The sequence below is a fragment of the Lissotriton helveticus genome, chromosome 3_1, assembly GCF_964261635.1.
Source record: "Lissotriton helveticus chromosome 3_1, aLisHel1.1, whole genome shotgun sequence".
In the NCBI taxonomy this organism is placed as follows: Eukaryota; Metazoa; Chordata; class Amphibia; order Caudata; family Salamandridae; genus Lissotriton; species Lissotriton helveticus.
In genome coordinates, this window is record NC_136061.1 from 541814319 (window position 1) to 541838385 (window position 24067).

The 24067-nt window shown below is 46.2% G+C and overlaps 1 protein-coding gene across 1 annotated transcript in view; it reads right to left on the reverse strand.

The window, feature by feature from the left end:
- PGAP1 (post-GPI attachment to proteins inositol deacylase 1) overlaps nucleotides 1–24067 on the reverse strand; it is an 896430-nt gene that overhangs the window by 24993 nt on the left and 847370 nt on the right. Inside the window, exon 26 of the mRNA XM_078680427.1 lies at nucleotides 13666–13770. Within this exon, the coding sequence (XP_078536553.1) occupies nucleotides 13666–13770 (105 nt within the window). The remainder of the gene's footprint in view (nucleotides 1–13665; nucleotides 13771–24067) is intronic.

A 24067-nucleotide genomic window follows, 5' to 3' on the forward strand; every position in this document is an offset into this window, starting at 1 on the left:
GTGAGGTGCACTGGCTCCGAGTCCAATGGAATCAGCGACACTGGCAATGCCAGTCTCAGTGCTGGTCGGGGCAGGGGAAGTAGTGTCAGCAGCCATGGTGGTGGAACTATTGGTGGTGCAACATAACATTGAACTGGAGAGAAGAGATGAGGTGTAGCCGTGCTGGAGGAGATCTGGTGAGAGTCGGAGGGTGTTTAAATTACTTACGTCTCCAAGAGTGTTTATTGTGCTTTTTGTGTTTCTTCTAACTGCTCAAGGCATGAGAAGTCGGCAAACCTGAGCAGGCATGGGAACTATGGTAGCCCCATTTGTCAACCTTGGCCTACACCATGAAAAGTTTGGTTTCTCTCTCTTTAATTGCCATAGGGTGTGAAGAACTGCAGGAGCCACATGACTTTTAGTGGTGATCTGACCCCAGGCACCACAGACAGATAGAGAGTCTGTGATGGACATCTGTCCCTTGCAGTCCATACAGGGCTTAAAGACCAAACACTTCAGGGGAGACATTTGCCTAGCACTGCACAAAAGACAAAAAAAATCCCACAGGATACATGCACCCCAAGACACTTCATCTCAATAAGTTTGTGCACTTGCCTTACTTATATATGATGAGCAGCACCCTTCAAAAGCCTATCAAATGCAAGTTATTTTATAACTGAAGACTGCCAGGCTCAAGTAAAGATTATTTCAAGACTGCATTGCAGTATCTGAGGTGAAACATGCTGAAAATATGTCTACAATTGAGGGAAAAGTGCAGCTTGATAGGCTTACATTGAACACTGTGAAAAAAGACTCCTGTCCCTCTAAGGCTGCCAGGAGATTCCACTACCCATGATCATTCTAATGGCAGTTGACTCTCTAAGTCAGTTTAAATGTAGTGATAGAAATAGAGTGAGAAATAAATAAATAAATAAATAAATAAATACATAAACAAAGCTATTTCCATATCGAATGCCCAAGATTAGTATAGTCGGGAAGGCGGGTGAGTCGTTTATGATTTCAATGAAGATTCCTGTGATACAGAACCAGAACAACAAGTAAGAAACCATTTCTTCTGCATCATGGGACCTTCATTGATAGTCTTAAATATTAGAATAAAATAACACGCTATAAGCCACGTTTTTACTGCAATTCTTTGGCCAAAGGCACAAAAGTTTTCTAGCATGAATTCCAGGCACCAAGTTGGCCCACTGAATATTCTGGGGCCAGGGTCAGGCTACTGTTAGCCTGGCAGCACCCGATCAGGTGCTGCTGGCCTTCCATAGACTAGCAGGCAAGCCCCATGGCCCACCATGCTGTAGGCGCAGCCACAGGCCGCTCAGATCACCAGGAACTCTGCTTTTCTGGGACTCCCATCATGCTCCCAGGGCTCTCCGCTGCCCTTTGTGGTTAGAGGCATGGCAATGTCGACATATACAGCCGGAGGATGATGGGCATCGGGAGCGCCAAGTAGGAGCTTGCTTAAACCACATCCACCATCTGTACTGGCCTTGATAAACTATTGACTTAGCTCAAAGCACAAGTTACTACTTGTGTAACGATATATCTGTAAGAGACATTAGTTAGTGATAGATTCCTTGCCTTAGAATATTCCCCAGGCATCAGTCTGGATCCGGAAAGTTTTCTGCTTAACAGTACCCCTGCGCACCAGTAGGTGGCGTTGTGCGGCTCTGCGTCCGTCACTGGCGCCGTAAGCGCCGGGATGACGTCACGGAGACTACTTAGGCGCCACCCATGCGCGCTGACGTCAGTTCTGTACAAGACTTTCCGCGCCGAAACGCAGAGCCATGGAAGATACTGACCAGTGGTGCATAAAACTAGGGCCCTAAAAGGGGATGACCTTAACCCTAGTGATCAGGTCACAGAACGGGGAGGATGGGTGGGGCCGTAAGGAATCTATCACTAACTAATGTCTCTTACAGATATATCGTTACACAAGTAGTAACTTGTGCATCTGAAAGAGACACGTTAGTGATAGATTCCTTACCTTAGAATAGATACCCCAGCAATACCAACCCCGGTGGTGGGTCTGCAAACAAGAATAGATTACACCAAAAAGTCACAGAGCACAGAACGGCCAAAGAAGCCGTCTCTCCGGACCAGACTGTCCAGGCAGTAGTGCTTTGTAAACGTGTGCAGCGAGGCTCACATAGCTGCCTGACAAATGTCCTGCAAGGGAACGCCGCGTCCCAAGGCAGTAGTGGCTCCCGTTGCCCTGGTCGAATGGGCACGCAGCCCCACAGGAGGCTCGTTCTTGGCCAAGGAGTAATATGCTTTGATGCACAAAATGACCCATCGTGGGATGGTCCGTTTGTGCACAGCCCGACCTTTTTCGGCGCCCACGTAGCCAACAAAAAGCTGATCATCCACCCGGAACTGCTGTGTGCACTGCAGACAAAATGTTAGCGCACGTTTTGGGTCCAGACGGTGGAGCATCTCCTCTTCACTCGAAGGATGCGGAGGCGGAAAGAAGGTGGGCAAAGTGATGGAAAGAAGGTGGGCAAAGTGATGGTCTGCCCGATGTGGAGGGGCGTGACAACCTTTGGCAGAAAAGAAGGACGGTCCTTAAAACCGCCTTGTCTGGATGAACAGAAAGGAAAGGAGGTTTGGAAGCTCACTCACTCTTCTGGCAGAGGTGATAGCAACCAGGAAAGCAGTCTTTAGAGTGAGACGATGCAAAGGACAGTTATGAAGGAGCTCAAAGGGAGGGCACATCAGAAAAGTCAAGACAAGATTCAGGTCCCACTGAGGCATTATGAAGAATACGGGTGAAAACGTATGCGTAATGCCTTTAAGAAAAAGGTTAACAACTGGGGACTTAAAAAGGGAAGGCTGATCTAGAAGCCGTACAAAGGCGGAGATGGCCGAAAGATAACTTTTGATAGTGCCCAGAGCAGAGCCCTGCTCAGCCAAAGAGAGAAGTAACAGAAGAACCTCAGAAAGAGGGACAGAAAGGGGATCCACAGCCTTTGCTGCGCACCACACCACAAATCAGTTCCACCTGCAGGCGTATACTGTTTTGGTGGAGGGACACCTGGCTGCCAGAATGACATCACCCACTTCGGGATGAAGATCGAAAGGTGTCAACTTTCGCCGCTCAATCTCCAATCATGGTGGTTGACGCTGGACAGGTTCGGGTGGAGGTCCGTCCCCTGCTGCTGCGACAGAAGATCCTCCCGAAGAGGCAAACGGATCGGGGGAATCGATGCTCATACTGAGTAGCTCGGGATACCATACTCTTCGAGCTCGGTCTGGAGCCACCATAACAACTTGGGCCCAGTCGTGCCTGATCTTCTTCAGCACTCTGGGCAGAAGTGGTATAGGCAGAAAGGCGTACAACAGACCGCAACTCCACTCGCGACAAAAAGCGTCCCCGAGCGAGTGCCGCCTTGGAAACTCCAATGCGCAGAACTGAAGACATTGCGCGTTCTCTTCGGTGGCGAATAGATCTAACTAAGGCTCTCCCCACCGCAGAAAGAGACCTTGTGCCGCGTCCGAGTTCACACGCCATTCGTGATCCGCTATGCACCGGCGGCTGAGTTCGTCCGCCCTGGCGTTCAGAGAACCTGCCAGGTGTTGAACCACCTAGGTAAAGCCTTGATGTTCCAGCCATGTCCAGAGGCGCAGAGCCTCCTGACATTGGGTCCATGGCCACGACCACACCCCGCCCTCCTATATAATGCTACAAATTGTTTTAATCTATTCATAAAAGCACCAAAGTGTACTTCAGGTTTAGTAGTAAGAGACTAAAGGGGTAGAATTGCAAAACTCTTTGGACTCTTCCATTCTCATGGGTTCTGGGTCAACCGGCAGAGGAAGAGAAACATTTGTGTCTGTCCCCTGGAGATCTAGAGGTTCAGGCAAAGAAAGGATGTTGCTAGAATAGTTTGTAATACTGATTGTGGGATGTCAGTCATTTTATAGGGAAAACAAAGAGAGTAGATGAAAGGCTAAGAAGAGGAAAGCAATCATAAGTGGGGCGAAACATCACATTACTGAAGCAAAACAATGTTTCTGGCATTAAGTGGTTAAAGATAATTTGCATGTACAGGAGGACTATTCCACTAAAAATGAATGACAACTATATAACCTATTTTAAATCCCTGGACGAAATCACTATTGTAAAGATATGTACTATATGGCACAGACAAATAAAAAGGCTGCAATTAAATGGAAGGCAGTCGTGTGATCTATTCTGGGCCATACAGCTATGACATTCAGGTGCCCAGTGGTACACTATTATTAATCAGCATGGACCTGTTTTGTTTTTTATCTTAGAAGAACACTGTGCAACTTTACCTGAACAAACCTTTATGCATGACACTTTCTGTGAGAAACATACAAATGTTAAAATTCCTGCTGCCAGTGTAGGACCCATGTTCAACAACACTAATAGGAATTCCTAATTTTTGCTCTCAGTTTCTCTCATTTTGCTTGGTGTTTTAGTGCACTTTCCTGGCTTGTGTTAAATCATCAGTATCCTGATACTTGTAATAGCATTCCAAAATTAAGATCCTTCTCTTATTGGTTGATAAAATATTTTTTTCTGTGAGTTCTCAAATGATTAATCTGTATCAGCCAACTCCTGTCCAGGTTTCGGTATCCTGACAGGGAGGAAGAGGAGTGTCTGATCATTATTAACTAACTACCTCCCCTTGTTCTTTAAAGATTTCCTCAATGGATCCACTTCCTCAACAAAATCACCTTTAAGTAAGAATCAGGTCACTTGAACCAATGTTGTGGGAATTAACACTTACCTTTATGATTTTGTACATCTCTCACTGAGTTTACACTGTTAGTATAAGATGGTACCAGATGGAGCCAGAGGCATTGGAATATTGAACAATAAACGTGTGAACCACAAGGAAAATAAATACCTAGCATATCTGGCTTCATTGAGATGAACAGTAATAGAGACAAAGACAAAATAGGAATGGTCTTATAAAGGAGTATAATCAGCCTACGTCCCTTGCCGCAGGAGAGGAGGATGTTCAAGGTGTGCATCAGTGGTGGGGCGTCTGGGTACTGGGGCCAGGTGACCTTCCGGAGCCCCCAGAAGTGTAGGTATTGTCCCCATCCAAGGCCAAAGGCCTCTTCTGCCTGCTCATAAATAAGAAAGGTATCGTTAGGGTAAAGGTCAGCCAGAACCTCGCAGCCAGGAATGAAAGGACATGTGCTGCCCCATATCAATAAAGGGGGCCAGTATCCAAATCGGGAGCTCTCTGTGAAAGGGTGCCCTCCGTAAGACTCTCTCAACAAACTGCTGTCATATAGCGGCCGTGTGTCGCACAACATAAGGAAGGGACGTATCCGCCCCCTACCTTGCATCAGGGCAACCTGCAGCGTCTGGGTATCTACCCTACTCAAGAGGCGTGTCTCCCAATTGTCAGCGTCTGTAGACCAACGGGCCGCATGTTGCAACTGGGCCGCATAATAATATAGATCGAAGTGCGGGGCTTCAAGGCCCTTCCTCCTTATAGCTGCGGACCACTGTGTGAAGAGCCACCCTACTGCGCCGGCCCGCTCAGAGCAGAGACGTGAGAATACAGGGAAATGACATTGCACGTGTCCCCCACCCTGATACCCCACCGCTCCATGTCGGCACCGACCCGAACAGCGAGGGGCTCTATGGCTAGGGCAAATAGTAGTGGTGAGAGGGGACACCATTGGCGTGTACCCCGTCCCAGCCGCCATTCCTCGGATTTCACCCTGGCACGAGGGGCCGTATACAAGATGCAAATCCAGCTACAAAATTTGGGGCCTAGCCCCATGGCACGGAGGACCTCGAGTAGATAACCCCAGCCGACTGTGTCGAACGCCTTGGCGAGGTCAACGGAAACCAACACCATCTGTTCTTCCCGACCACGGACCTCATGCAGAATGTGATTCAACCGCCGCAGATTCATAGCCGTATTACGTCCCGGCACTGATCCTCGTGAACCAAGTGGGTCATGTACGGTGCTAAGCGCATAGCCAGCAGCTTGCACAAGATCTTAATGTCCGTACTGATCATCGTGATCGGGCGATACGATGAGGGCTCGTGGGCGTCCCCTCCTGGCTTCAGGATCATACATAATCCCGCTCTCAAATGCCTCAAGATAAACCTGCAAAAGGAGTTGGGGGAGTGTACCCGCAAAGGCCTGATAAAACTCAGGGAAATCCGTCACTCCCCGGGGACTTGGCTCTCGGCAGGTGCTGCAGAGCGGCATGCACCTCACCCAGAGTTAGAGCTTCGTCAAGGTCCTCCTGCGCTGACTTAGGGAGAGACCGCAGGGTCAATTCCCGAAGGTAAGGGAGATAAGACGTCTCAGTAACAGTGGGGTCCGCAGCGTACACCCGCTGGAGATGAGACCGAAGGACCAGCAGCAGTCCCACTTCAGAATGGACCGAGCCCCTGTGGGCCCCTGTGGGCCCCGATCCTCTCCGGTTGAAGAATCCAGGCCAAAAGCCGACCCGATTTACCTCCCTCCCGATGGAGATGGTGCCTATATTGTGTAAGGGTATATTTATCGAGCCTATCCAAAATATCGTGGATGCGTGTCTGAGTGTCATGCTCCCCCTCTCTCGTCCCAGTGCCATGGGCTTCCGAGGTCTGTAATTCTAAGAGGCTTTCCGCCTCCTGCAGCTCTTGTTGGAGCATCCGCTGATCGAGTCCAGCGCCTCTTTCCTAGCCTCCTCGGCGGTCTGGACCCACAAGCACTCTGGGCTCCCCCGCGCTCACCCCGCGGGAGAGCTTCTCCCCGAATCTCAAGTCACTCCCAGACCTCCTCCAGGGCATCAAAGAAATGCGCCTTTCCCTGGAATAGGACCTTGAGCTTGGCAGGGTAGAGTAACATGTATTGCATGCTGAGGTCTCGGAGTTTCTGCTCAACAGCGAGGAAGGACTTCCTCTGCTCCTGCACCTGGCGGGTGTAGTCCGGGAAGATAGATACCTTGGCATTATCAAAGGTGAGGTTCGCCGTTTCTCTGGCCGCTTTGAGGATACAGTCCCTATCCCGATAATTCAGGATTTTAGCGATAAGGGCCTGCGGGAGAGCCCTGTGGGCTTGCTCTATCACGAAGACCTCAGACAGACCCGCGGGGCTGAGTTTCGTGCGTATCCAGGTCTCCAAGAATTGTTACGCATTGCCCCCTTCCGAGCGTACTGGAATACCTAGGACCCTGGTGTTACTGTGGCGGGCCCTCCTTTCCACCTCCTCCGCGCTGCGCTCCAGTTCCAATGTCGCAGAGGTGAACTGTGAGACCGTTTTCTTCAGGGAAGCCACCTCCCCCTGCAGCTGGACGAAGTCCCCCTCCGCAGTGGAAACCTTATCCGCTACTTTCCGCAGATCTGCTCGCAACAGGGTCACATCAATGGAGACCGTCTCTACCTGTTTCTCCAGGGCGGTGCGGGATCCCTGAATCGCCTGCAGCCACCTCACTCTCGCCATCTAGACCCGTCTGATGCGTAATCCGCTGCGGGGGAAGCCGTTGCGTGGTGTACTGCGTTATGGTGTTGGGCTGAGAGGCGCGGGGCAGTCTGTTCTTACCCATAGTGCTGGCCTGTGGGGGTCACTCTGGGATCCGCAAGATTCAGCGTCTCAGGTCTACTACTCACAATATGCCCGCCCTGCTAGCGAGCCAGGGGAGGCACGGGCCGACCACGGCCCGCCGCCCTCACTCCCCTCCGACTCAGGCAGCGCAGAAGAAGGCAGAACACAGCCTCCGTGGGGGGCTCCGCCGCAGGCTACCGCCACCCCCAATGTCATGCCACAGTCATTGGAGCCTCAGGGCAAAGCAGGAGTCAGCAGCGGGCACCACCTCCACATCCAACAAGTTCGCAAGAGCCACCACCAGGGGAGCGGCAGTTTCCGGTCCATGCGTTTCACCTCTTGTTATGCAGGCCGCATCCCCAGCCTCGCATATGTGTGGCACTAGATGTCTGTCTGTTATGCGGGCCGCCTCCAGACAGGGCTGCGCCGTAGCTCAGATGGGCCCCAGGAGCACTCGAAAGAGGATCACCCGCACCAGGCTGTCGATGCCTGATCACTGGCCCCCGCGGTCCCTCGCGCGGCCACCTTTCACAAGTGGGGTCCTGAGACAATACTGAGGCCCAGCCTCCCGCGACAGGCCTCATACGACTGTGGGCACTCCCCCCAGCAACAGCAAGACACCCAGTCCTGTCTTCCAATTGCGTGGCTGTCTCAGGGAGCGGACCTCACCAGCACTGATGCAGGCCGCATCCCCGGCCTCTCCTAGGCATGTGCCCGGACCCCTGGCCGCCAGTCAGTCCTCCTCCCGATAGGGTGCTGCCACCGCCCGCACTCGGCCGCACCACCGGAGGAACCACAGGAGCCAACCGGGAGCAGATGGGTTGCTCCAGGCAGTAGAGGCTCCACTGCCATCTCTAGGCCCCTCGCAACACCCCACACAATCCAACCTTCACTCCTTGGGGACAGAGGCCCCCAACGACAGCAGCAAGGTGCCCAGATCAGTCCATCGGACACTCGGCAGGCGCCACCACCGAGTCTCCCTCACACAGGTATAGGCCGCATCCCGGCCTCAGGTAGTTCCGGCCCGGCAGCCTTCCAAGCCCAGCGCTGCAATGTCCGTTTCCAGGCCGCGGACCAGCCTTGCCTCTCTACCGGGTGATGCCCCCGCCAGTAGGGTTCCACGCAGACCAACGGGTCCAGTCCGATCTCTGCAAGAAGGATTTTTTCAGGATTTATGCGGCTGGCCGGTCGGGAGCCGAAGGAGCTCACGTCCTGTCGGCCATGCTGCTTGGCCACGCCCCGGGCAGACAGATCTTTAACTGACTAACAGGAACACTGATTTGCATATGTCTATGGCATATGGAACTTATAATAACATCAATGAGGTCCAAATACTGCTGGGAAAGAATTATACAGCAAAACCTTTAGTTACCCCATAACACATCCCCCTTCCCTTATATTTGAACGCACACACACACACACTGTACTAAAACAATCGACACCTAAGAATATGAATAAAAGAGAATTCATGCAAAGTGAAGACTAATACAGAAAGAACAGAACTATCTATGCATAAATATTTCACTGTTACTATAATACCCTGTATCTAAAAGGAAGAAAATTAACAATGAAGGCAACGTTTAGGAGAACATTAATACTGAAAGAAAGGCATAATTTTATAGTACATAATGTACACAGCAATATGGTCTCCCACATCATCTTTTACCAAGTCTAACTCTTTGATGAGGGATCACCTTTGAAGAAGTGAAGAATTCAGATACTCCTGGAGCATGGAATTCCTTCCCATATCTTTTTTATCACTTTCGGAAAACATGCAGTAGCAGAAACCTATCCAAAAGGCATCCCTAAAAACCTATATACTCCCAAGATAATGACAAATGAGGTAACATACTCCTATATTCCTCATGTAGGGGCACCTGATGGTAGAATGATGTTGAATAATTGAGCTCCATTAAGTACAGCCAAGGTTTCTGAAATATTCAGAGGTGGTAGACAGTTCACTCTCCTGTGTTTGTTAAGGTTTCCGAGGTCCACATACTTCCTTATGCTTTTACCTCCCTCTTAAGGCACCAGCACGTGCAAGCAATTCCGAAGATTCAATATCATCAATAACTCCCAAATTCAATAACCTCTACAGTTCTGTTTTAATGGAATTTATCATTCTATGTTCAACCCCTTTCAACAACCTTAATTTTATCTAAAAAAAATCTGGAAATTTGACAATAAATGAAATGAAATGACTGAACTTGTAAAGCGCACTGCTGCCACAGCAAAGGGGCGTCCTGGCGCTGTACTCATACCGCTGTGGAACCCTTCCTGGCTTTTCCCTGTGAAATGTCCACTCCTGGGCACCCCCAGGGGGAAACCAGGCATCCCAGCGCTGTTGGGGCCGTTGTGGAGATTAAGCAAGCTATTGCTCAGAGTTGCAGAGTGGTACCCATGATTAGAATAGGCACTGAGGCGAGAATTATCAGGTCCGAGGAAATTGAGCCGAAGACCCGCAGAGGCGGGAATTGAACCCTGGTCCCGGGCCAGACCTCTGCATCAGGGTCTGCCGCTCTAACCATTGAGCCACACTTCTCCAATATCTGTGGCATCACCAACTTTAGACACAAACAAGGTTCATTTTGGAGTATTGAGTTTCCAGGTGATGCCCATATCACCATGATGACGCAATCCTAGTTGATTATCTCCATGTTTGGCAATATATACCCTACTAAATTTTCATGATGGAGCCTAGGACATCAATTTTAGTTCCACCATACCCCAATTTTAGTTCCACTATGCCCCAATGGGTTGATGTCAGATAGTAACAATTCAATATCCTACTTCCCAAAATGTTTATTCCAATTCTGATCACCTATCATGGTGTATGGCGAACCTAAATCCATTAGTTCCTTCAATTATTTTTCTCCTGCTACTGTTTCACATTCCAGCATGATTAACAGATTAGAATCCACTCCTTTCTCTTCTATCACAGTTAGAATACTGAATGCAAAACTTTCAACAGTTTGTATTTTGTCACTTTTATGTACTCTGTTATAGTGGGCTTTCTTTCCACACTTTTTCCAGATGGCATTTCAAGAAAAAAAAACTGGTTTATCGGAGAGATGATTCATACTACCACACTTGTAACATTTATAAAGCGACTCTTGCAAAAACACCTCCCAACAGGAACATTCCTACATTTCTTTCTCACTTTCTTTACACAGGTATCTACATTCTCCTCAGCCATCACTTTACTTATTAAATCCGCAGATCTTAAATCAGTGGTCTGAGTATCTGAAAATTCACAAACTAACATCACGGTGTTCTCTGTAGCTTCCACAATTGCCAATGCCTCCGTAAAATCTGGATTTTTGGCTAACAACTTCACCTGAACTCCTAAGTCGTTGTTGTAGTCTACCAGTTGATCTCTTATGAGAGAATTAGTGATTACCCCAAAATCATAAGTGCATGCTGATATTTTCAGGAAAGCTACATAATTACCACACTTTCCGTCTTCCCTTGAATGCCGGAAAAAAATGTATGACGTTCTAAAATAATATCAATTATCATTCCAAAATGTCTCTCTAGCATCAATTCAGACATTTCAAATATATATGATGGTTCATCTTCAGCCAACGCAATGTTTAATTCATCAAGGCTTTCATGTTTATTTTTACCGGCTACACCTAAGGTAAAGGTTCGCCTTTTTCTGATAAAAATGTTGGTGTCTGACACATGCTTGCTGCATCTATATTAATATTGCTAAAGTAGGTAGAAGAAGAGAACAGTATTGTAGTAGTTGCAGAAGCTCAGCTATTAACCTTACAAAAATGTTATCATACTAGATCCTTTATAAAACATTAATTGATGATAATTAGTGAGAGGATATCTACTGTATATTGCTATGCATTTATGGCAGATAATTGACTCCTATTTGTTATCTGCTCTGCTACATATACTGCAAGATCAACGTTCCTGTGAATGAAAGAAAGAAAGAAAAAAACTTGAATGCTGGACGGTCATGAATAATAGTCAGTTCCAAAAGTGGCTACAACTGGAAATTAAAATCTTCACTAGGACCAATGACTACATCAAATCAAGCCATTAAGTGCCTTGCCAGTCAGACTCATTTGATAGCTTTGTTTCTCTAGCTCCACTTTCTTTTCTCCACCAAACAACCAGCAAGTACGGAGATGTCTCACCTCCTATACCACCCTACTGGGCTACCATCCAGATTTAGACTCAGGTTGACCCCAGTGATCTAAAATTAAAAGTACAAACGTATTAATCTTGACTTGGACAAACCACCAACTTCAATCCAATTGTATGCACTCATTGGTCAGCTGAGTGAGGTATTTAGGACTTGGGAAAACGTCAGACGGACAAGGCAATATTTTTGTCGTTTACGTAAAAAACATCACTTTTTTAAAGTGTCTTCAATTGAACTGCGATGGAAAAGCTGTGGGGCTGGCAGGAATGACAGAATGGCATATCAATGCTCTCTGACAACACTTGTGGTGTTGTTAAACTTTTAGAAAGCCTCAACACCTCAGCCAAACAAAATAACTTTACCGTCAGTCAAGGGTGCAACACTGCTGGATGCTCAGAAAAGATAGACACAAACTTGCAGGTAAGCCGCAGGAGCAACACATAAGGATGCACCTGGAAGGGTAATACACAGAAAGAAAGATACTGCAAGGCCAGGACAGAGATAACATAGAAAACGGTCAGAGAGCAGGCATGTAAGTGAGTTTCGTGAGCATAAGCTTGTTTTAGTGATTAACCCTGCCCTTCCTCTATCTTCCAGACCCTTGCTTTACCTATCCTTATAACCAAGACCACTCAAAGAACTGAGGCTGTCAGAGTTTTTGTTTCACTTGCAGGAGAGCAAAAACAGAAAAGGCCAACCCCTCCATCTGCAATATTATGATGACTTCTGTGCAAAGTGGGAAAGCAAGATCTGTGAAACATTAGGTCCTCAAACAAAGGCCTGTGCGTTTCTTTTCTTTTGGACCTCACTGCTCAGTGACACAATACACTCTCTTCAGATTCACCTATCTCGATTATTGACTGTCGAGTTATGTTTCTGTTAGATGAAAATTTTTCACCTTAGCTCAGATTTTTCACCTTGTCAGATGTTATTAGTTTTTGTTTAATTAGTTTAATTACTTTTTTTTAATGTTCCTCTTTTTACTGAAACTTGGCCCACGTATTTCTTTAAGTGGAACGCTGTTTGACTGGCATATTACACACACACCTTAACCATTTTATCAGAGAACTGCCTGCTGGTCGCCCAAAGGTTATGTTTGTGGAAACTTGTTTACCCTCTGTTGAATTTTCAATTTGGGCTGTTTCAGGGGTTTCCCATAGTTCGCCTCAAGAAGGTGGCCTCTATTTTCCATGTCTTGTCGGTGTTTTCCTACAGTACCTATGTGTAACTGAACAAACAATATGTGAATGGAACTGCTCCATAATGTTGAGAAGAAAGTTTCAATATGAGCTTGACCATGGCTCGGTTTGCTAAAGTGCTTTTAGACTGTACACAAGAAGGCAAAAAGCAAAAGCTTACAATCAACATTACTTAAAAATGACCTTGTAGGATGTCACTATAATCAGTTTAATAGATCAGTAAAGGATCTGCAAGGCAATTTTAACAATAATACATGTGGCAAAAGGGATCAGTGATCTGCATTTGCAAAGTTATTTAGCTCTGTGCTCCATAATTTTGGTGATCATGCAGTACTTATTGATCCTTCCTGATCTAGGTGTCCAGGGTATGGAACTCCCATTTTAAGGGGATGATTCCCGAGTAAGACTGCCTGCAGTGCTTGTCCTAGAAGTACATTGTTTCTAAATTGCTTAGTACTCTTATGCATTCTGTGGCATACATACGTCCACTAAACACAAGTAGTGCAACATCCTTATTTTATAACTTGTAGGATAATGTTTTTAAATTATGATAGGTAACATTTAAAAATTAGATAATTCTTTGTTGCAAATCCACTGTAACTGCCTTCTCCTTATGAATCCTGAGGTGCATATACAGTAAGTGCTAACAAGCTACTAACATCATTCATATAATTTTACATATAAATTAAATTGGATTCTATCAATGTTATGATTTCCTCCCTATAGATATGTCTACCTGAAAGTTTTCAATGAAAGCTCAAAAACAATGTGATACCTTGATTTGACGGAAGTAACACTTGAATTCATGACAATCTCCAAAGCAAATACAAGAACCGTAGCCAGAGCTCCAAAGGGATCAGGGTCAAGATGTACATTATACCTATAGACAGAAAAAAATAAAACATTCTTTTTTTTGTAAACAAATTTTATTGAGTTTTTAGACAATTAATACAATAATCTAGCAGTACGAGTGCAATTGCATTCAGCCATCCCTTATTGCCTTTTAGAAGAGGAAACCTCTTAAATGTAACACATCCGGTTATACATATCTGCAGCATAGTTCAAACTGTCCGTTATTGGCCATGCATTACTTACAGAGCAACCTGAATCTGTACAATTGCGTTTTTTAAGCTTTACAACTCCTATACTGCTACCCGAAAAATAATACGTTCTTATGATATTAAATCACTGTAACAGTAAAATGAGTCTTTAATTTCTTGAGATTGTGATGATCAAGGTGAAACACCATCAATTCATCCAGGTTCTGATTAGATTAAACCATTTAGAGTGTGTAAAAGGACCCCTTTAAATTATATAAAGTCCATAACATACAAATGTATATGATTAGACAGTGGCTTCTCTTGGAGCTTCCACTCTGCAGGTACTGGGAGCTTCAAAACTGGACACATGACAGCTTATGAGTAGAAGAGGTAGATTATCCCCATAGGAAATGGATGAACTATGTGTCTAATAGAAATGGCATCAGTGCGGAGGGAAAAAGATGGTGGATGCTCCACCACCTTGCTTCTTGACAAATTCTGGGCTGATATATCCACAGAATGTCAGTAGAGAAGGATCAACTGTGAGGTACAGGAGACACGTCAGTAGGGCAAGCAGATGCTAGCAGGCATGCAGGAGATTTCAGGTACCTCTAAGTTGCGAAAAAGGGGCAGGTGAGTGGTATGGATTTAACTTCTCATCTAGAGTCCTGCATTAAAAGCAGTAGAAACAACTACCAGTAGCTCACAGACACCTTCAGAGTAGCTCACAGCTTCGAATTCATTTTTAAATAAGCATAGGGTCACACTTTCCTTTTAAAGTTAAGGAAATGCTGTGTTTATTATACATTATTATCTTCAGGATACAGATAGCAGGGCATGATAATGAGCTGTGCTGGAGTCAGATATATGACCCTGGGCACATAGGTGAAGAACTGAAGCATTGAGGTATTTATATCTTAAATAAAAGTCCTTGTCAACTCAATATTGGAGCATCAGAACAAAAGGTTGTTTCTGAATGCTTTTAAATTCAAGAACATTTCAAGAGTTAACTTAATGATTAAGATAACTCTACATTTTAATTTTATTCCATTTCAAAGTGTTGCACTTACAAACAGCAGGCCTTTTGTTCCCATTGGCCAGTAGACACTGTGCCATATTTATAACTGAAAGATACTGTCATTTTTTAGGTCTCGGCCTAGCCTACACTGCGCTTGTCCTTTTGTACGCGTTTTGAAAATGGACCTAGAAATTCCACACAGCTCGTGCGTGTTATTTCCTAATTCCATTTACATTGGGCTTTGGGTGCGTGTATTTTTAAAACAGAACACGTAATAGGCCATGGGCGGTCGCGTAGCTCCGCCCATGGCCTATTGGTGTCTGTTATGCGCACCAAAGCCCATATGGCTTCAATTATCGCGGCCAGACGCGTCTGCGATAATTGAAGACATATGCTGGCAGTGGCGCGCGCGCCCGCCGTCCCCGACATGTCCGCTATGCTCGCTGCTGTGCCCGTCCCGCTGCAGCCACACACATTAACGCTCCTCTCACACCAACAACCATCAATGTGTAAACAATGGGCTGCTAACTAGTGTCACTTCCAGGACGTAAGTCATCATGCAAATGCGGAGCACTCTCAATCTGCGAGCAAGGGCCACTCCCACAGCCCATGATAACTCCATGACACATCCAGCCTCTGTCCCCCACGGCCCTCACCGTCTCACTGAGAGTGGACGCGGCACGGTGGCGGCACCGCACACTTCCTGCGGAGCAAGGGAAGCTCCCGTCTCGGATACTTCAAAGGCGCCGCGTCGGTACTCACGGAGGCGGCGGCACCGTAATCAGGGATCCGAGGGGCACGGGCAGGCTGTCTCTGGGCCCACTGCCGCCGGAGTAGAGCTGAGGACCACGGGACGGGGCACACCGGGAGCCATCAGGCGGCAGTGACGCCCAGGAGCCCGGCTCCGAGCGGCCGCAGAGACCCTGTGTCTCTGGCCCCCACGGCCGCATTCCTCCGCAGTGCATCAGGTGCTCTGGCTGCCGGAATGACAGCCCGGGCCTGGAATGTGCAGGCTTCGGAGGCCGAGCTGTTGCCAGCCCCACTGCCAGGAAACAGTGGGCCCATTATAAGAACAAGATCCCCGACACTGCAGAGCGCCCTCAAAACCAGCTCCACAACAGGGCCTTCTTAGTCTCAGACATGCCCCAAACACACAAATGCCAAATGAATAAAACAAGAGTATGCTTTATTTTTTCGTTTCACTTTTTCCAGGAAGAAAAAAAAGTTCAAATTTAGGGCTCACCTTTCAACTCCGCTTCATCCAGAGGGTGCCCCCCTCCGCAGTCACTCACACTCGTCAAACAAACAACACACCCACCTCAGCTCCTGTCTCAGCCGCACTTTCCCGTGCCAGCACTTTTACTGCAGCTGTGTACCTTGCTTGTATGCTTTCAGGGATCCTTCACTGCAGTTACCTATTCAGTGCCTGACAGAACATCACACTCGCTGCAGGACGTGCAGTAGACTGCCCCATTGCTTGCTAAACTGCATCTGTTCTGTCTGTAAGGGAGGCCTGCACCGATTCTGCCAAGTATTAGGCACCTAATGATTGGATCCTGTGACGCATGGGCGCACCTATTTGAAGCACACACCAATGATAGGGATTATTAGATAGTAAAGTGTATGAACTTCCTTTGAAATGGGATTCTAATCACGTTTTTGGATGCTTCCTAAAAGAAGCAGCAGACATCCATTTCCAGATCTCCTGTGAGAGTTAGGGACTTCTCCCCGAGAACATTCAAACTCAAAAACATTTGCATTTCCTCACAAACATAATAAAAACATAGCTGCAAATAAGTGAAAAATATCTTGTTTGGGCAAACCAGCTTCTAGATCTCTTAAGGTAGGTCAATTCAAACATGTAAACACCTACAAAAGAATAATGAGCTATTTAAAAAAAAGAGAGAAAGATATGCGGCTAAACACCTATGCCAAAACAGTTAAACAGCCCACCTCAAGCCCATACCGTATTATGGAGTACTGAAGGCAACTAATTCTGTCTATGGAGAAAAATGTCTGTTTTTGAACTTTGTGCATTGGTCTCTATTAATAAAAGTATGTACATATATCAAGGTGGTTGTTTTTTGCTGCCTCTTTATAGTTCTCGCTTGTGTGACATTTTGTACAACAAGAGGCTTGCAGCCCACCCATTACATACTTAATTACTTGGATGGCACTGTGTGCTAATCTTATGCTTAAAAACATTTCTAGAAAACAGACATTTGAAGTGAGGAGATTCCGAGAGTCGCTGATGGTGCAGGGTGCTCTATATTGGAACTTCTCTCCACCTAAATTTGGGAACTACCCAGAGTGCTCTGCTTCCAATTTTGTATAATTAATATATATATATATATATATATATATATATATACACACACACACACACACACACACACACACGCACACACAGAGCTGTTTCTGCATATACTCCCTACACTACACTTCCATAGGTGGGGATTGAGTGGTGCTGTAGGCGTTGTGGGTTGAGTTGTGCTGTACGCGGTGGGGATTGAGTGGTGCTGTACGCGGTGGGGATTGAGTGGTGCTGTAGGCGTTGCAGGTTGAGTGGTGATGTGGACATTGCGGGTTGAGTGGTGATGTAGGCGTTGCGGGTTGAGTGGTGCTGTACGCGGTGGGGATTGAGTGGTGCTGTAGGCGTTGTGGGTTGAGTGGTGCTGTACGCGGTGGGGATTGAGTGGTGCTGTATGCGCTGGGGATTGAGTGGTGCTGTACGCGTTGCGGGTTGAGTGGTGATGTAGGTGTTGTGGGTTGAGTGGTGCTGTACGCGGTGGGGGTTGAGCGGTGCTGTAGGCGTTGCGAGTTGAGCTGTGCTGTACGCGGTGGGGATTGAGTGGTGATGTAGGCGTTGGGGGTTAAGTGGTGCTGTAGGCGGTGCACGTTTTCAGAAGGCACACTCCTCCAGGCGTCAGTGCACACTTTCACCAGGCACATACCACTATCCATCACTGCATGCTATCACCAGACATACACACCATGAGTTGTCAGTGCACGCTTTCACCGGGCACAAACACCACCAGTGTCAGTGCACGCTTTCACCGGGCACACACCACCAGGCACACACACACTACCAGCCATCAGTGCACAATTTCTACAGGCACACACACCACCAGCCATCAGTGCACGCATCATTTGTTAACGCATCCACAATTAACTATTGTAGCAATCGCAGTATGGCGCACCTTACTTTTAGCTCTGTCGAGGCCTGGCAACAGCCAGGTCTATCCGGGAGCTCACCCTAAGTCCCTAAGGTTGTGAATGATTTAATTGTTTCAATGTTTATGTACAGTGTGGAATTTATCACTGTTCTGCTTTTTTGTTTATATATTGAGTCTAGCTTGAATAATCAATACCAAATAACAGTTAATAAATTTCTGCAAAACATGTGGTTAATGTATGTAATAATGTAAGTGATTTTTGATAATGATTTGGGACCATTCATGTAGAAGTTGACATACATGCTTCGAAACCTTAGGGACTTAGGGTGAGCTCCCGGATAGACCTGGCTGTTGCCAGGCCTCGACAGAGCTAGTTTTTGAGAGTTGTGGGCACAACTCATTACCGGGGTGCTCCTAAAAACAGTTTTAAATCAGAGTACATACGTGCAATTGGTTTACTAGAGGAGTGCAGGTCAATCTCCATACAGTGCACCTTACTTTTAAACATATTCATCTAAAGCGCAGCATGCCACCATTGCTACAAAAATTAATACACATTTTTTTGGCCTACAATTTCTAGACTTTTGTTGCCGTTGGTGTTGCAATATTTAGCAATGCCAATAGCTCATACTTAATTATCCCGAGACCTATTGCATTGTAAATGCTTGTTTCAAACGAGAGAAATCTAAAATGGATAAGGAACATGCTACTTACCCAATATGCATCTGTTCTTGGCATATAAAGCTGTAGAGCCATATGCTTTAGCACAGATCGCCATCTTGTGTTGGGTCCGGATATTTGCACTTTGTTTTTGTTCGAAGAAGCCTTCACAGTCACCAGGTAGGTGATCCCTCATTTTGGTGATAGTGCGCATGGGCATTGACTCCATCCACAGACTGTTTTGCCATAAGGGGGATGATGGAGTTATAAAAGTAGTGAAGGGATGTCCATTTATAGTGTATCTAAGTGAGATAATACTGCAACAGATAAAGGTACCCAGGGAGGCGGGTGGGCAGATATGGCTCAACAGCTCTATATTCCAAGAACAGATGCATAGTGGGTAAGTAGCATTTTCCGTTCGAGGCATATGAGCTGTAGATCATATGCTTTAGCATAGACTATACAGCCATTATCTCCCAAGCGGTGGATAACGTGTATCTGTTGCAGTGGTTTGAAATAGTGTTCCTAAAACTCACTGGCCCACACTAGCATGTTGTTTTGCAAACACATCTACACAATAGTGGTTTGTGAATGTGTGTGGTGTAGACCATGTTGCAGCCTTGCAGATGTCATCTAAGGGTATGTTCCCTAAGAATGCCATAGATGCTCCTAGTTTGCGTGTAGCGTGCGCCCTAGGGGGAATTGTTAATGTGCGCTTAGCTTTAATGTAGCATCTTTGGATGCACTTAACTATCCACCGTGCAATACCTGCTTTTGATATGGGATTGCCTTTATGCGTTGGTGAAAAAGCAACAAAGAGTTGTATAGTTTTTCTAAAAGATTTAGTTCTTTCAATGTAATATAGTATCACTCTTTTTACATCCAATGTGTGAAGAACACGTTCTGCCACTGAGTCTAGTTGAGGGGAAAAAAAGGTAACTCAACATGCTGGTTGAGATGAAATGCAGAAACGACTTTAGGTAAAATTTTGGGGTTAGTCCTAAGAACCACTTTATTTTGGAGAATTTTTAAAAATGGTTCTTGTATAGTTAGTGCCTGGAGCTCACCTACTCTTCTAAGAGATGTGATGGCTATAAGGAAGGCTACCTTCCAAGTGAGAAATTGTAGTTCACGTTTGTGCAATGGCTCAGAGAGTGGACCCATGAGTCTTGTAAGGACTGTATTAAGATTCCACACTAGAGAGGGTGGAAGGCTAGGAGGAATGATTCTTTTGAGTCCTTTCATGAAGGCTTTGACAGCAGGCACTCGAAACAAACACAAGTGTTGTCTGTTTTGTAGGTACGCAGCTATTGCAGCAAGGTGTAAGCGTATATATGTATATGCTAAGTTAGAACGCTGTAAGTGTAACAGATAGCAAATTATTTTTTGTATGGAAGCATCTACTGAATTGATTTTATTGTTTGTACAGTAAATTACAAATCGTTTCCACTTGCTCTTGTGGTAGGACGTCTAGCATCTCTAATGACGGTCATGCAGTCTGGCAGAAGATTAAGGTAGCCAAACTCTATGATTTCAGGTGCCAGATCGCAAGGTTGAGTTGACTGGGATCTGGGGGACATATGTATCCAACCCTTTTCCGTTCGCAAACGGGCCGATTCTCAGAATCAGCCCGTTTGTGAACTGGAAAAGGCCTTTTGGGATGTATCATCCCAAAAGGGCATTGCAAAATAGGGAATCACAAAACTTGCGATTTCCTATTTTGCGATTGCATTTAACCACATCGCTGCTTGGTAGATTCCCCTGCTGTGCTGGAAGGCAACGAAAACGGGTGTGGTCATGACGAGCTCAGCTCGTCATGAGCACCTGAGAGGTATGAGCATGGAAAGGGTTAAGGAATCGCAAATTGTGATTCCTTAAATGCGATGCAAGAAGCACCCAAGTAGTGCGATTTTGGCGTAAGAAATCGCAAATTACCACCAACTTCAAGTTGGTGGTAATTTGCAATTTCTTTGAAAAATTCACCTTTTTGCATTTTTCAAAGTGGCAAGTGGCATGTGGCACACATACATGCCCTTAGGGCATTAATGTGCGCCACATGTGCACACATACATATTTCAGGGGTGCAACAGGGTGTCCTTTTGACACCCTTGCACCCTTGAAATTGCATTCGCAATTTGCGAGTACCCAATGGGTACTCGCAAATTGCGAATGTCTCCCAATGGGTGAGGGAACCAGGATGCGAAGCTTGGGCATTTTGCATTGAGGTGTGTTGTGAAGAGATCTATTTCTGGGTAGCCCCACATCTAGAAGAATGGGACGAGAATTTGAGGATGTAGTTCCCATTTGTGGATCTGTTGCCTCTGATGACTGAGCAGATCTGCAATCTGGTTGTTTACTCCTGGGAGGTGTTCTGCAAGGAGATATAAGTTTTGAGGTATGGCCCATCTCCATAGGCTTTGAGCTAGTTGTGAAAGCTGTAGGGAGAGTGTCCCCCCCCTGTTTTTGTATGTAGTACATTGTTATCATGTTGTCCATATGAACTAGGACAGCTTTGCCTACTAGATGCAGTTGAAAAGCTAAAAAAATTGCTAGTAGCTCCAGATGTTTTATGTGGAGTAGTTTTTGTTGTAGGGTCCACATACCCTGGATGGTATATTTTTGAAGATGAGCTCCCCCAACCAGTGAGCGATGTGTCTGCTTAGCACTATCTGTGGAACCGGGTCGACGAATGGCCGCCCCTTGGAAAGTTTTTGTGTATTCCACAACTGCAGAGAGCGATGGGTGCGGCCGTCCACCAACACTAGATCTGTTAACTGACCTTGAGCCTGGTTCCACTGACGTGCTAAGCATTCCTGTAGGGGACGCATTTGTAGTCTTGCGTAAGGAACGATTAGAATGCAAGAAGCCATCATGCCGATCAATTGCATGAACACTCAGGCTGGTAGTGTGGGTTGAGGCTGAAATTGTGATGACAGATTTTGCATGTTGTGTATCCTGACTGGGTTGGGGTATGCTAGAGCTTTGCAAGTGTTTATTGTGGCTCCTAGATACGCTTGCGTGTTGGACGGCTGGAAGTGAGACTAGGTGAGGTTTACAGTGAATCTCAAGTCGTGAAGCTCCTGAACTGTTTAGTGAGTGTGGTGTAAGCAGCTGTGTTGTGATCTCACTTTGATTAGCCAGTCGTCCAGGCAAGGGAAGACGTGAATGTGTTGTCTTCTTAAATGAGCTGCGACTACTGCCAGACACTTGGTGAAGACTCTGCGTGCTGTAGTTACCCCGAATAGTAGAACTTTGAATTGATAATGTTGTCTGTCCACCACGAACCTGAGATATTTTCTGTGAGCCGGGTGAATGGGAATATGGAAGTAGGTGTCCTTTAAATCTAGGGTGGATAGATAGTCGCCTTGCTGAAGCAATGGGATCACCTGTTGGAAGCTGAACATGTGGATGTGGTCTGACTGAATGCAGAGATTTAGCTGGCTGAGGTCTAGTATAGGCCTGAGAGAGCCCTCCTTTTCTGAAATTAAAAAATACAAGGAGTACACTCCGGTCCCTTGATGATGCAATGGTACTGGTTCTATTGCGTGTTTTTGTAACTGAGAGAGAACCTCTTGTTTTAAGAGGCGGAGATGTTCTGGTGACATTGCACATTCTCTTGGAAGAATAGTTGGGCAAGTGCAGGTAAGTTCCAGGCAGTAACCATACTGGATAATTTTTATTACCCACTTGTATGAGATGATTGACTTCCAGACAGGTAGGAACTGTGAGAGACATCCCCGACAGGAGTGGAATGATCGGGGGTAGTGGAGGGAAGTCACTGTCTGTTGGCAGGGGAAGTGCGGGTGGAGTTACCTCAGCTTCTTCCCTTATTATTATTTCCTATGTAGCCTCCTCGTAAATAACCTCTGGAGGAGGTAGATTGGTTGTTACCCTTATAAGAGGAGGAGGGATTCTCTGTGGACACTGTTTTTGAGCCACCCCTGTAAAAGGAGTGGCGGAGGGAACCCCTGCTAGAAGGTAATTGTAAGGCCTTCATGGACTTTGCAGTTTCCGTGTCTTTCTTCATCTTTTCTAGGGAAGTATCGACAGCTGGCCCAAAAAGATGCTCCTTATCAAAAGGCTGATTAAGTATGGAGGAGTGTACCTCCTGCTTGAATCCAGAGATTCTAAGCCAAGCATGTCTGCGCAATAGTATGCTGATGTTGATGGCACGAGATGCGGTGTCTGCAGCATCTAGTGCGCATTTGATGGAAGTGTTGGTTATGAGCTTCCCTTCTTGAATGAGGTCGTTAGCATTGGTTTTATACTCATCTGGCAAATGTTGCATGAGTTTTTCCAACTCATCGTAGTGAGCCCTATCGTAGCGTGCTAAGAGAGCCTGAGCATTGGTAATGCACCAATGATTAGCTGCCTGCAAAGCCACTCTTTTGCCTGAGACATCAATTAGTTTAGATTCCTTATCAGGAGGAGGGGCGTCTTCTGTGGCTTGAAAGTTAGCCCTCTTGCGGGCGTTAGATACCACAAGAGAGTCTAAGGACAACTGACCTTTTATATATGCAGGGCCTGTAGGAGCGGGCTTGTATTTTTTTATCTTCTCTAGAGTGAGTATTCTCGATCTAACGGGGTCTTTGAATACCTCATCCGTGTGTTTTAACATGCCCTTGAGCATTGGTAAAATATTAGTAGACCTTTGTGAGTGCGCTAGTGTCTCAACAAGGAAATCCTCTTCTAGAGGGTCTGTATGAAGCTCCACCCTGTGATATTGAGCAGCCCTGGTGCTAAGCTGAACATAGCCAATGTTGTCGTCAGGTGGGAAGGGTCTGGAGGGGTACAGGTCGGGGTCATTGTCTTGATCTGGTTCCCTATTATAATTCTCCTAGGGTTCAATCTCCTGTGGTATGTCCTGATCTTGTGGCATATTGTGCTCTACATCCCCATCCCCATAATCTTCATCCTGTAGGTCACGTGACAGTGGAGGTGGTGGTGAATTTGATGGTGTAATGATTACATTTGGGTTAGGAGAGGGAAGTATGTAAAGGGGATAAGGGTTAATATCCATGTCCTTTTTCTTCAGAGGTATAAGGACATCCTCTGAGAGATCCAGCTTCTGTTTTTTAGGAAGAGTGGCCAGAAGGTGTCCAGTTTTAGGGTCAATACTTGGTCTCGTTTGTTTTGGATCCAAAGGTGGCTCCTCGGACCAAGGCTCTTTGGATTGAGTATCTTTTTCTTTAGGAGTTGATTTTGGCGTCGAAGATTTGGGCTGAGAGTCTTTGGGTGGCGAATATTTCTAATCTGAGTGCTTGGTTTTAGTCGGTTTGGGCT